A 14,688-nucleotide genomic window follows, 5' to 3' on the forward strand; every position below is an offset into this window, starting at 1 on the left:
TAAAACCCTCCCCAGCCACAGCCCACGTCCACTCCAGGCCACAAGGCCTCAGAGCCATCATTACAGTCATTAGTCAGACATAAGCTCTGTATCACAGGAGTCCACCAACATTCAGTTTAACCCAGCACAATTAGCAGTTCCGTTGGAGTAGAATTACCCTGTAAATTGAGAACACCATGGACAAAGAGGCAGTAGAGCGGGGGGCTGAAAAAAAGAGGGGGAGTGAGGGGGGGAGGAGAAATAAGGGGGGACAGGGAGAGATTAAAATTGTTTGAATTGAGTCCACGCTCAGACCATTCATTTGGTATTCCGCTCAAATCAGAGCTTTTGTTCGGCCCGGCGCAAAGTAGTGTCAATCATCTCGACCCGGTTTTGTAGGACGGGGGAATTTATTATGAATTTGCTTCTACAAATAATGAGGACTACCCCCCACCTTCACTCACTCCTCCCCTTCTCCCCCAGACCTCCCCTCTCTCCCCACTCCCTCCATCACCCCAGCCCATATCAATGCTGGAGAGCAGGCAATAGGGAGTGAAGTTAGCAATCTCAGGGCCACTCGCACTCTGGACCCACATCAAAGTGACAGAGACGTCCAATCAGATTTGTCTTACAGGCATTACATGATGAATATGGTGCGGCCGCAGCACAAAAGCGCCTTTGTGTCCTCCCAGAGCAGAGACTATTCACAGCCCGCCACAGCCAGCCGGAGTGGAAGTAAATGGCCAAAAGGGCCCGGGCCCCAAAAAAAGGACCCAAACTTGTGCAGCACAATGGCCCATGCAAATGAGGGCCCCCACCTCACTCTTGCAACACTGCTCCCCCCCACCCCCCGCAGCCCCTCCCCTCCTCCATCCTCATGCTCCTGTGCTCTTCTGGTGGGTCGTCTGAAGTTTAGAGCCCCATTCACACACGCACAGTGAAGTGTCAGTTAAATGTGCTGAGCTGCGAGCATTCAAACTCCTTTTCTTTCCTCCTTCCTCCTTTTATGAAAAGAGAAAGATTTTTGGGGGGGGTTCTCTCTTTTTTTGAAAGATAGAAGAAAAACATGAGTCCAATGACTGACTTTTTTGTCAGGGAGTGAGGGCAACAGGGGTGCGTCTATTGGAGCCCTTTGCTTGTGAGGAGGTCGGGCGGGTGGTGGTGGTGGTTGAGGAGGGGGAGAGAGGTCCAGCACCTTGGACTGCCCTCCTGACATGAACTTGTATGAGGAAGAAAAGATTAAATGAAATCTGATGGGCTCCATTTGGCACACAGAAAGCCATTGTATGTGTTTTGTGTTAAAGAGCCAGGTAGCCATTCCTTAGAAACACTTGAACAATGTAGACCAGCGGACTGATTGACCAGGCCTGTGAACACCACTGTAGGACTCCTCTGGCTCTTGCAGCTGGAGAGAATTAAATGTTTCTGATCGATTCTCTAGAGGGGGGAATTAGAATGGACTTTGCAGTTGGTAAAAGCTGCCTTCCTAATACAGCAAAACTTAGAAATGTAACCAAAAGAAATGGGCCAGTAAAAACACTTCTGATTCAATTCAGTCAAACTGTTCAGTTTTTTGGACAACCTTGATCATACAGTCCCTATTCGACATCAGTTTGCCCTCTTCCAGATCTTAGTTTGCACGGTGGAATACAGACAACAGACCCAGTCCTGATCCAGGCGTTAAGGGCACAGGCCATGCTAGCTTTCCCCCGCTGACCTTGAGAACAGCGTATCTACAGACTCATTACTCTTGTACCCTGCTGCCCACTGCCCTCCCCAGGCATGTTGATCCAGACAGGAGCGTGTAGAGACATGGCATCAACACATTACAAATGAGCTTGTCGCAGATTAATGCGTCCACTGTCTTCCTTTCAGGTCCCTCTGTGTCCGTATCCCAGTTTAAACATTAACGTGTCAGTGAGTGCCGGCCAAGGTTGTGCACCATCTCTCTCTGTGACTCTCTTCATCTCCCTCTCCTCTCTTTATTCAGCCCTATAGGCTGTCCACACATCCCCGCCCCCCTCTCTCTCTCTCTCTCTCTCTCGCTCTCTCACCCTCTCTCTCTCTCCCTCCATGTCGCTGCCAGTGCGCGTCGGTCTACTGGTCTCTCTCTCTTTCACTCTCTCGTTCTCAGTTTGTTTTTCACTCTTGCACCATCTCACGGAAACATTGTGATGCTATTCAAGAAAACATTCCGCATTTCTAGCGACCGTTGACTCAACCGCATGACCTATTTTAGCTCTAAAGACACTTTTTCATAGTGCAGTTGAAAGCATACATCCCAGTATTGTAGCAAATGTCACTTTATCTGATGGTCAAATTAAAGCCATACACATGCTTCCATTGAGGGAATGAATTCTGAAGGAATCAATATGAAAAGGCAAAAAAAAAAATTACATGTGGGTTGGTTTTCTGTGGAAAGGCAATGAATACAGAGACAAAGTCCACAGTCACCATTTTACAAGCCCAGAGGCTAACTTATTACCCCAGGGGCTTACCTGAAGTGCCAACAGTCCCATCCACCCTCTTTAGACATGGACAGGTGTGGAGCTTGGATGTGGTTGGTGGGGGCTTGCCCTGTGACCTGCAGCCTGGCTGCTCCGCCTCATTCAACAGGTGCCACTTCCCCTCACGGTGGTGGGTCATAGGAGATAAGATAGTGAACTTACACGTGCCATATGAGAAGGAAGTCTCTTTGGTAAACAAACTTCAGAACTATTTAATTATAATAAACGTTATGATTAACATGTCAGTGATAATCTCATGAGAAAGTATGAAGAGATGCTCAATTATAGACATATTTGTAAAGGTAAAATGGGTTGTTTGATAACTGGCTCAAGGGAACTCACCAGTTTTCTTGATTTATGTTATTGAATTCGTGAAACCCAAACAAGGAACAACCGTTGTTGCCTCCAGGGTCATAACAAAGGGACAACACGACTGTTGAACATGAAGTTAAATATTATACTCTCTCTTTCTCTCACTCGTTCTCTCACTCTCTCTGTCTCTCTCTCTCTCTCTCTCTCTTTTATTTCTGTCTATGTTTCTCTTTACCAGTGTGTCTAGAATGGCAGCCTTCATCTCGTATTCATGCGGATCGAGTCGTTGCTAAGGGGTTCAACGATCACCGCTCATTGCAGGCAGCAGATTAACCCCTGCCGGTGTCTCCGGGGTCATTATGGCAACCAATTTAGCCCGAAATTATGTCTATGGTAAGTGCGCAGCCGGGAATGACAAGGTTGACGTACACATCAAAGGTTTACGCACGAAAATGCATCATGCTTGAAAGGGTTTGTTGTGATTGATTAGTCAGTATTTGATTGCCCTCAAAATGCATGTTACTCTTTGTCATTGAGAGAGGGAAAATAACCCCACCGTTCAAATGGCATGAATAAATCGTCCTTTTCACTGCCCCCTTTGTGGACTTCCTATATAGCCTAAATCACAAGTCCATCGTTATGAGACCAAACCATATACTTCATGTGGTATTTCTACTTGTACGTTGTCTTGCAAGGACATTAAAAATTGCATTTCACGCCTGTAATAAAAGACCCGCGGGGGATTTCTTACCAACGTTGGTTTGTCTATTGAGTGGCCGGGACATTTGAGGTTAAATAAAGCAATGAGTAATTGATGTCATCTATCACTTGTTTGATTTTTTTCTCTCTGTCCTAACAGACAATGCTCATAATATAGTGAACGGACGCGAGCCATCAGCCAATGGGATTGCGGGGGTCTTTGTCACAGCGTACAGGCACGTGGCTTACACCTGCAGCAAAGTTTTTTTTATGATGGGCTGGGGACATAGAAAGGAGGCGGGGTTGGGAAATTCAGTGAAGTTCTAAACTGAACGTGTGTGTGTGTGTGTGTGTGTGTGTGTGTGTGTGTGTGTGTGTGTGTGTGTGTGTGTGTGTGTGTGTGTGTGTGTGTGTGTGTGGTCAGGTAAGACTAAGAGAGTTATCTAGAAACTCATAAACTCCAACCCATGCCCTCAATGTGCATGTCCACACATCTTATCAGTGCTAATTCTGTTTGACAAATAGAAATATTCAGTTGGTGATCATGTAAAGGTCAGTGTAGGCTGTGATTCAAATGTTGCAATGGCCCGTTTGCTTCTTCACATTAGACAATATGTCCTCCATGTGTAATTTACCTCAAACTCAAGTCTGTAGAGAATGCCCTTGTCACTTCTTTCTTCCATCTCCTCATAAACCAGGCCTATAGTTCGCCGTGTATACTTTACAAGGCATCGTGTCTGTAGCCTACAAGTAACACGAATATGGCCTTCAAGGGGCACTTAATTTTGTTCTTCAGACAAACACCAGATTAAACTCATTATTTCTCTTTTCCTGCCTGGATGAATATGGCAATAATGTTTACTTACAATAGAAACGCTGCCATTTGATAATACGCATAATGAGGCGCAAAGGCGCGCACAATAGTACGCACAATGAGGTTTTGTGCTCTTCATTTCGCAGGAGATGGACTTTTTGACAGGGTTGGGTGCAAATTGAAAAACACAGTCGGGGATACAAGTAGTCTACAACCCCATGTTTTATATAGATTGATCTCAATCTAGCAGTACGAATTTTGACCCACTATACATTGTCCCTGACTTTCTCGGGCCGTATTTCAAAGTGACTGTTCTCTTTGAGGGGAGTGAATTGCTTCCCCCCTCCTTTGCTTTCTCCCCGCTACAGGCCCTCCGGGTTATTGGGCAAAGAGAGAGAGAATGGAAAAGAAACAATGCAATGCATGAAACGTAATATTAATCTCCCCGTTCTCAAAGCAGACAAAGGTGCACGTATTTAATGGTTATTGAGGACTCATGCAGCTGCGCACTTCTTCCTTATGTGCTCAAACAGTCGGGGAAAGGTCAAACTAAACGTCTGAATAGCACACAGGGAGAATACTCAATGCAGCCTCTGTGTATTTGTGAATACCAAAACAACAACACCACACCATTGCATTTCATATAAATAGATTCGTCTTTATTTATAAAACTTATTTTACACAAAATATATCTGATAAAATGTACGTTATAGACTACGGAAAATGGAGAACAAGTGCATACATTGATAAAGGTCTCCATACCACGAAAAACCCTTCAATCTTCCACAGGTAGCAGTAGTAGCCTTAACATGTGTTCAACAGCCACACAACAACGCACACATGCTAATTCACGTCACGTATTCAGTCTCTCAACACTCTGGTGGGGCTCTTATAGGAAAGTGGCAGTGTTTATATTGTTCACTGACATTTTGTTTTTGTCTATCACAATGTACAAAAATATGTCTTCATTATAAACAATACAGTTCGTGTCACAATTGAAATGTGAAGAATAAAAGTAGATTACACCAAAAAGTGTCAATCAGCTGGCGCGTCATCTTCGATGTATCCTCCAAGATGCAGCAGTGGAGGAACAAAACGGATGAAGACGGCAAAGCTCTCAGGAACCACAGCGCACTGCATGTGGTGCAACTTTCCACTCTGCCCCGTGTATTAATTGCACTTATTCAAACGTCGACGAATTATTTAATTCCACGCCTCAACTTGGCAGACTCTCGTCCCCCGACGCTTTGTCCAGCGTGCGCACAATCTCTCTTTCTCTCCTGTTGTTCGGACGAGGACTTTGAGGCGGCTGAACTCCCTGCTCTATCGTAGCATAGCAACAGTAACCAGAGGCTCTATGCTTAGCCTCCTCTCTCATTTGCTTTGCACCTGCAAAAGCTGCCTGGAGTGGGGAGAGAAACAATCTTTGCCAGCCCCGCACAGTCTTGCCCTCATTTGCATGGTGAATCAAATAACTTTAGTCAATGTCACTCTTGTTGTTTAACTTGCTTCTGGTAGAAGTAGACAAGTCATTTACGCACAGGTGTGCAGCGGTTGGAAGGCGACGACACAGTTGACTGTAATCTCAGTACCTGTCAAACCATGTGGTAAAGTCGAGCAGCTCTTGCTCCTCGGAACTTAGAGGCTCGTAGCTGCCCTCGTCTGACGAGTAGGTGGAGTGTGGCGACTCTGGATCGGCAGAGTAACTGTTGGAGATGGCCGGAGACGGCAGGCCGCACTGGAACGCTGCAGACACCGCGTCATGCTCGTCCAGAAGCTGCTGCAAAGCCCGGATGTATTCCACAGCGGACCTCAGCGTCTCCACTTTGCTCATCTTCTTGTTTGCTGCGCCGTTCGGGACGTGCTGACGCAGCGTCTGGAAGCCCATGTTGACCTGCTTGACCCGGTTCCTCTCTCGCTCGTTCCGCCGGGCCACGGCCACCGGCTGCTGCTGCGGGATGGAGTAGCCGAGGCCGTTGAAGCTGAGTCTCCGCTTGCAGCGCAGGAGCTCCGGTGAGCTGGAGCGCTGTCTTTTCAGCACCTTGGTCTTGCTTTGGTAACCAGCGGCGGTAGAGCTGGGGTGGGATAAAGGGAGCGCGCACTCCTGGGCTGGAGCGTGCAGGGTGATTGTGGCGCGCCTCTCAGTCATTTCAAAGGGGCATGCGTTCTGCGCCAGTTGCGTGGTGGTGATGGTGGTGGTGGTAGTTTCCATCTCTCTCCAGCGATGAGACAGGGCTGCCAATGTTGGTGTTGCTGCTGGAGTGAAACAATCAGAAACAGGAGAAGAGGAGTAACAAATTGGTTTGGCTGTGCACCACTCTCGTGTCCTTCGCGTGTGGACCGTGTGGCTGGCTTGAGCGCGCAATGGCTATCTTGAGTCCAAGTCTCTCTAGACTGATCTTGCTTACTTCACGAGCTGATCTGACCCAAACTTTGGCAGCATTCCTCTTTTTCAACACGCGTCCCACACACCCCACCCCTCTGGAGACGCACGCTTCTCCGCGAGGCCCCGCCCCGCTGTGTGATTCTTCAGCTCACCGACTCCGCAAGCCAGGCGCGTGGCTCCGGGAGCTCAATAAACAATTCCTAGCTTTCACTGCGCCAGGAGCACGCGCTGGGCTCATTTACATTCCAATGTCTCCAACTTGAAAGCCCATTGGTGGATTCAAACGGCCTGCAACCGGGCGCAAAGAAAGAAACACAGAGAGAAAGAAAAAATAGGAGAGAGACTGAAAAAAGTGAATGGTTTGGTTCTTTGAAATGCCTTTTGAATTTGACAATGTACCCCTGGCAAGTCTTCAAATTATCGGTCCTCTCCCCTCCACCCTTCTCCTTTTGCTCTTTAAAACCCAAAATACCAAGGACACTCTTTTCGGTATCTAGGCTACTGCCTAAGAAAGGAAAATAAATGGCAAGCGTGTCTCTTTACAGAATAATTGGCCATTATAAACTATGCATAGAAACACGATTAATTTAAAGGTAAACATAATGTTTTATGACGTGTGCTATGTCTGAAAAAGGCAAGACCCTTTTCGTGCATAATTACCCGTACAACGAGTGCACTACAGTTGCACATTTCCACACTGAGATGTCAGACTCCACTGCTATCCAATCGCAGCCTGAGCTCTTCAAGATTCTAAACCATTCCAGTAATATCTTGTCTTGAAGTATGAGGACGCGTTTTAGTATTCGTTTTATCAAACTTTTGATGATCAATAGTAGGCTAACCAGGGCCTGGCCTATTGAAAATGCAATTAAGTTTGTTAAGTTTTCCATGCCTTGAATCAGACATAGCGGTAGAGAGTTTACGTTCAACGTGTTTCCAGCATAACATTTATTCTGCGCAACACTATTTTAGGAGCCCTTTCCCAAACGATTACAGTAAAAAATTAACAAATATTGACCTCTAGTGGCGAGGTAAAGCTACTGCATACGAAAGTATATTCTGTCTATTCTATACACCCAGCAGAGGGTGGTAGTGCATAGCTTTTCGTTACAGTTAATGACGTGGTGGCGTTTTGGGTTATTGTGCAGACCTCCATATGAACAATAGACTTTTCAGCCTTTTCAACCTCAATACCTCCTCAAATAATAAATATTGAGGAACATGTATGTCGCAACACAGTTTTCTTATTTGTTATAGGTCTGCACTCTTAACTACAGTATAATATCCCACATAACATATACAATATGTTACGGTATATTAAATCTCAAATAAACAATATTCACATAGCTTTTCCTGAGGTTTTTCACATTTGTGACATCACTGGAATGCCAAAGATGTCTTCTCAACTGAACAAATAATTACAAAGGGCAGTAAGGTTGTATGGATACTAGCCCCAAATCAATGTCCACTTCCTGTTGACAAGGCTATCTAGAAGTGCTTTGTTTACCAAGAGGCATACTTTGAGTAGTGAAAGTATATGAGGCTGGTGAGGAAACTCTGTCTGAACCCAGTGACACTGCTTTCCACTGGTCATGCAACAACACCCATCTGCATACACTCCCAGAAAGTTTAACTGTCATTTACACGCCCCAGAATGTATGCAATGTCCGGATTACTCATGAGGTCATACTTGTACTGTTTACAACAATAAACTGAAATGATGAAACTGTGTTAGACTGACAAGCACATAAATGAGTTTGAGTGGATATCTGAATTCCCCTTACAAATCTCCCTTCAAGACCGGATTCTAATGGGAATTTTCACAGAAACTTTTCTACTTTCAAATCAGCTAACTGCAAGGTGTTTCATCAAGGATGAGGCAAAAACTGTTCAATTATCACACTCATTAATATATTATTAGTTATTTGACCAAATTCATGACACCATGGTCAGTTCAACCATTAATAAGGTATAGTACCAGAGTCGTCCAACAGGAATGAAAGAAACTTCAGTAGGCAAAGGACCCATCCCACTACAGCTAGACTGAGACACATCTGACATGGGTCCAATATTAGGCATGTGTACATACAACAGGATGTGAAAACGATTCAATGAGAGAGGTACTTCCTTTCAGTATCAGCCAAGGCACTTTCATTAGCAGAGATCTGCCATGTGGTAAGTCCAATGAGTCTTTCCAACGAGCAGGAAGAGAGAAGTGCTCCGCTGGGGTCTCTTTCACTTCCATATTCTTTAGACTGAGTCCGACCATGGTTCAGGTACTGGAAACCAAATCAGTGGGTCAAGTTTCCTCCTATTTCTTTAATGAAAAAAATAAAGGCTATTTGATCGAAAGCAACGTGTAGCAAAGTACTGCGAGCTAAATAAACAAGAAGCCAAGTTGTATTTCCACTTTGCTGTTTTGGTGAAAAGCCAAGTCATTACCCACAAAAGAGAGAAGAGGAATTAGGATGTGTGTTTTGGTGTAACCAGCGGGATCCGCTGCTCACTCAGTCAGAGGAGGCCATCCCCATTTTGACCCTGCGGCCTTATGTACACATCCAGTCATACACTCAGTCACACACCTGCAGGTCTCTCATTTGGATCCATTCTCAGAACGCTCCCTAATGGTGCATGAGTCAAATGTGACTCATTCACAGGTGTCTTCTTTAGAGTTTGCAGGAACGAGGTTAAATCTGTTTTAGCATGATATTTGTGGTGAGACATGCAACATCATCTCATCCAGAAGTAGAAAGTATAAACTTTAATAGTGTCTATAGAATGAAACTACTGTGATGTGGTGTCTAAAATTACACTGTATTGCAATATTGTTCAATTATGTCACTTATAGTAGAAATATGTTAACATAAATTGCATAAATTTCTTCAAATTATTAGAATGTGAAAGTCAGTCTTTGTAATGTTCTGAATTCCTCAAGCAAGCCTATGTAAACATGCAATGTGTTTCATCATCAAAACAAAAATCCGGTCAAATCACAGACGATGATGTAACAAGATTTCACACTATCAGCAGAGCCTGAGACTTGCCACTCCCTATTAAGCCCCATTGTACCGAATTTGGCTGCATTTCCACCATAGTTCCACTGGGGGTGATTGCGAGCGAGTGCATGTTGAATGGGAGTCTATGGAGCTAAACGGCTAAATTTGTCTCTTTCGCCTGATTGTCGTTGAGAAATCTCCGCTTTGATTGTAGATTTTGCATGTTAAACATGGATTATAGGTCGAAAGTTGAATGAACGAGTACTTATGTCCTTTTGATTTCTTACAGGGTGAGTCGTTGTTGCCCATAACACGCTAGCATTCTGCTAATGAATGCTGATTGGTTAGTGAAGGACTGATACGACCAGAGCTCCCGCTTGATGGCATCCGAAGCGGAATCAGAATGTCAGAGCATTAGCAACATTAGCAACAACATTAGCAAGACAAAACTCTTTCTATTGTATTGACAGGGAGAGCCTAACCTGTCAGCTGTGTTGTCGATGCCCTGAGAGAAAAAAGTAAGTGACCAGAGCTTGCCGTAAAGCAGTAGCTCTGATCTACGATGTGTATGACGTCTATGACATTTTCAAAAGCTTTTTAGAACAGAAAGGCGACTTTAAAACAATCTAATAGCCAGCAGTGTGTATTTTGTTGCCTCCCCTTTTGAATTCAGAATTCAAAGTACTAGACAAAAAATTATATCCTGAGAAAAGTGGATTTTGAGGGGTACCGCTCCATAGACCTCCATTCATTCTGCACTCGCACGTTAGCGCCCTCATATGGAACTTCAACCAGCTCAGAACCCGGAAGTTTCCCGAGAGTGGCAGTTCTCTCTATATTAGACATTCTCTGCTATCAGTTTCAGAGCACTGTGTTTTTCCTATTTCTTGGAAAGCCACTTCCCCTGAATCCCTCTGAATTGAATTGACTTGATCAGATGTCAGTATAAAATTGTCAACGGAAATGACATACATGCACTCTCCTCCCACTCACTCGGGGAGGTCCTTGTGACATCACTGTTGGTTTTATAAACGACTTTTTAGCTGCACCTCCCTTGAAAACAATTGGAACTGTAGCCTACAACACTATTACGATCAACGCAACTGCAGTGAAGATGCAAAGGTATTTTTCATGTGCATCGTGCAACTTGACCTGTAGCTGTTCAATAAATTGTCGTATTGTTGCGTTGTGTCCACTGCAATACATTTATCATTATGGTTCAGAATTTAAACAGCGAAGATTGAAAAAAGAGAGGAGTTGTGTGCGTTTTCTAAAATTGTTGTCCTTCCAAGTTACAGTTCCACCGGCAAACCACAGTTCGCTGCCTGGCTGCTTGAACAGGTGGATTCTGGACGGTATGCAGGTCTTCGCTATGTGGACAACCAATCAAAGTTCCGAGTCCCTTGGAAACATAATTCCAGGAAAGACTGCTCTGAGGAGGATATTAAAATATTTAGGGTAAGGTTATACTGTAATGTTAAGTGTGTAGATGTCATCCAGAGTGTTGTTTTGCAGGAAATTGAGTTAGACTCTGAAGTGGAATACTGAAGTGGAATAGTTGAAGGCGGGGGGTGGGGGCAATTTCGCCAATTTGACAACATTTGAGAGCTGTAAGAATGACTGAGCATTGCTCAGTAATCTGATTAATCAGGTACACCCTACCTATGATAATGTAAAAATTCAGTGTTCGGTTTGCCTGTATGTTTGTAGGGCTGGGCTGTGGCCAGTGGTAAAATCAGTGATAACCCCAACGACAAGGCTAAGTGGAAGACCAATTTCCGCTGTGCCCTGAATAACCTCACCAAGCGCTTCAAGATGGTGGCAGACAACTCCAAGGATCCTGATGACCCGCACAAAGTCTACCAAATCATCAACACTGAGTGTAAGGAAATTTCAACAAACAGCATGAGACCAGTTTGTGACGTGCATGACAGTTTGTTTAGGTGCTTCTGTATTTTACCAGGCTCCACAACTCATGCTGCTTGTATTTCTTCCACCGTCAGATAATTATGAGACTCAGCCCACAGAGGAAGACTATGTCATGGTTCAAAACATCTACACCTCTCTGACCACAGACTACCCGCCCACTTATACAGAGGTACAGTATAGAGCAGGGCTGGATTTCATTCCAACACTAATCCAGCACACTTCTGATTAACGTCTGATTAACAAGATGAATCATGCTTTTTACAACTGGGGTTGGAATCAAACCTACAGAATGGCAGCTCTCCAGGAACAGGGTTAGGCACCCAGACATGGAGGAATCAGCTGTTTTCGAACAAACCAGAATGTTTTTCTCATCAAACCACTTAGAGATGCATTCCAATCGTATCTCTTATCTCTCTTATTAATAATAATTTACTCCTCCTGAATGTTGTTCCATCTCAATTTAGAGTTAAAATATTAGAGTTGTCCTTTATTTGTACAGGGTTTTACTCTGTATAGAGTTGTTAATCTACTGTCACCCATGTCAATGCCATGTTGTTTTCTTACAGAATTTTGACTTGCTCAACGACATGATAACTTTGAACCTCAATGGTCAACGCACAGGTACAGCACCTTTTGTACCTTGAACCATTGTTCAAGAAGGACTTCCATTCTCATGGTCTAAACTGCTCACAACACATACCGTACATCCACTCCAAACTACGGTGTTTTTGGAGACGTCCTGAAGCCAAATCTATTTTTAGTTCAGTTTGTCTACATTCAGATCAATTGAATTATATTTAATCCTTCACAGAGGAGCAGCCATGGGTGGAGCCCTACCCAGAGGTTCCAGTCTGCTACCAGCCCATCCAGGCCCTGCCTGCTGAGCCCCTACCAGTCCCTCCCAACCCCCCAGCCCTGGCTCCAGTGCAGCAGCCTTACAACCCAGGTATGGCAGGGACATGGATCTAAAGGGGTTTAGTGTCTTCTGCATCCATGTTGAAGGAAGGGGTGGAGCTCTGTGGTAGATGTTTTGACTGCAGATCAAAAGATTACCGGTTGAAATCCCTCTCTGTCGCTTTGGATACAAAAAATTTGCTAAATAGAAAGAAAAAGGTTACTAGGAGCCAGTGAACACTTAGTTTTTCCCAACAATACATTTTTAGTTTGACATTTCCCCCCCCTAATAGTGAATCCAGGGGTGCTGCAGCCAGCCAACCAGCCAGCCATACATGACCTGGAGATCAGCATCCACTACAGGAGGAGGGAGATGCTTAAGACCCAGGTGTCCTGCTCTCGTCTCCAGCTGCACTACCAGTGTGAGGACCCAAAGCTCCAGGCACACATGCTCTGCTTCCCAGACACAGCCAGCCTGCTGGACCGAAAACAGGTACACACTCTGTGCCCGCTATCTAGCGGTGCTGTGTACCGTTACAACATTGCTATGAAATAGGAGGGAGGGGGATTCAATGAAAAGATTTAGGTTGAACAGTTCCATGGTCCTAACGTAATTTTCTGCCGTCGGAAATGTTATCAAGATTCATTTAGGTTTGTTTCTTGGTTAAAATGAAGGTATTGTGATAAGTATACACAAAGCATTCGTATAAAACATAACCCTTGTGTTTCCAGGTGGACTATACCAACCATATCCTCCACAGCATCCAGAAGGGACTACTCCTGCAGGTCAACCCCGATGGTATCTATGGTTACAGACAGGACCAGTGTCGTGTGTTCGCAAGCACCGGTGACCCAAGAGAGATTCACCCAGACCCCCACACGCTGCCCAAGAACCGCATGGTGCCACTTCTGAGCTTTGAGAAGTACCTGGCTGGTAAGCTTGGACCATCACTGGTTTGCACATAAACACACCAAACTTAGTCTCACATTCCTGAGAATCTACACACAATCACACCAGTACACGACTAGTGCTGTGACACTGCCTGGTTCCTTGCCTATCAGACCTGAAAGCCTTCAAAGAGAACGGAGCCAGTTCCCCCGACTACACCATCCAGATGTGCTTCGGGGAGAAGTTCCCAGACGGAAAACCCCTGGAGAGGAAACTTGTTGTCGTCAAGGTATCAATCTCCCACCCTCTCCTCTGAAGGTTTGGCTTGTAAGTTTCTCTACTTCTCTGTATCCTCTCCCTCACCCCTCCTCCCTCTCTTGTCTACCTCTCTCCACCAGGTGGTTCCTCTGATCTGTCGCTACTTCCACGAGCTGGCCCAGCAGGAAGGTGCATCTTCTATCCAGAATGACAGCGTTAGCCTGCAGATCTCCTACAACAGTCTCTTTGACTTCATCAGTTCCGCTTTGGGCCTGCCGTATGTTGCTGAAGGACCACAGTGTGGAGTGGATACATTCTAGGACTGGGACCACAAACACAACTGTCAGAAACCTTTTGTCCCAGATGCTAGGCGAGTCGTTGTGCAATGTTCTTACTAGATGTTAGTCGCTCCATAACTATGTACCTAGCTGGCATCAATCCAGTACAATGACCTACACCACTCCTGAGAGCCCTGTTGTAAATAAGTTTGTTTGTAAATATATGCTGATTTTTAATTGAATTAATGCTACATTTAGGTGATATCTAAGATGAAAACCTGACAGATGGTGTCATTCTTGGCACTCCGTCTGTTTCTTCTGCACCTTAATTTTCATGTTCTGATATGTTGCCATTCGGTCAAAGTCTGCATTGAGTGCTTAAGTCTCATTTATTGGCATTTTCTCTTCTACTGAAGACGTTTCCTGTCTTTGTCCCTATGGGGCACTGTAAATCTTGTTTTCACTGTGTTTACCAATTATTATAATTGGTGAACTGATCCAACACTAGCTAGCACAATGTTTACTATCCACAATAAGTTAAATAAGTCTCCCTTTATTTGGATTGGAATATCGTGTCTTTAGTACTGACCTATCACTGAAATCATGTCATGCAAATGACTTGTTTACTTGGGTCTACAATAAAAATCAAGGCTTGGTCAAAGTGCTAGTACAACTGTAAAAGCTCATGACTATAACTGTAATCTTGTTGACACATGACTGTTGGTGATTCACAGCAGACAAACACAA

At 44.7% G+C, this 14,688-nt stretch overlaps 2 protein-coding genes across 3 annotated transcripts; one reads left to right on the top strand and one right to left on the bottom strand.

The window, feature by feature from the left end:
• Positions 1 to 5,009: 5,009 nt before the first annotated feature.
• On the bottom strand, positions 5,010 to 7,237 carry ascl1b (achaete-scute family bHLH transcription factor 1b). The gene has a single exon (XM_084672551.1). It carries the CDS (start codon positions 6,521 to 6,523, stop codon positions 5,897 to 5,899), a length of 627 nt encoding a protein of 208 aa, XP_084528677.1. The 5' UTR covers positions 6,524 to 7,237; the 3' UTR covers positions 5,010 to 5,896.
• A 3,417-nt stretch (positions 7,238 to 10,654) lies between these two features.
• On the top strand, positions 10,655 to 14,622 carry irf7 (interferon regulatory factor 7). Of its 2 annotated transcripts, none has more exons than XM_084673154.1 (10): positions 10,655 to 10,815; positions 10,992 to 11,151; positions 11,404 to 11,575; positions 11,697 to 11,791; positions 12,189 to 12,243; positions 12,434 to 12,568; positions 12,810 to 13,009; positions 13,249 to 13,450; positions 13,579 to 13,694; positions 13,804 to 14,622. In XM_084673154.1, exons 1-10 carry the CDS (start codon positions 10,808 to 10,810, stop codon positions 13,981 to 13,983), a joined length of 1,323 nt encoding a protein of 440 aa, XP_084529280.1. In that variant the 5' UTR covers positions 10,655 to 10,807; the 3' UTR covers positions 13,984 to 14,622. The 2 variants fall into 2 exon arrangements, with proteins under 2 accessions (XP_084529280.1, XP_084529281.1); XM_084673155.1 differs by having other exon boundaries at positions 10,666 to 10,815; positions 10,986 to 11,151.
• The last annotated feature ends 66 nt before the right edge of the window (positions 14,623 to 14,688 follow it).

This window comes from Hypomesus nipponensis, chromosome 14 (assembly GCF_054491055.1).
Source record: "Hypomesus nipponensis isolate SF chromosome 14, ASM5449105v1, whole genome shotgun sequence".
NCBI classification, from domain to species: domain Eukaryota; kingdom Metazoa; phylum Chordata; class Actinopteri; order Osmeriformes; family Osmeridae; genus Hypomesus; species Hypomesus nipponensis.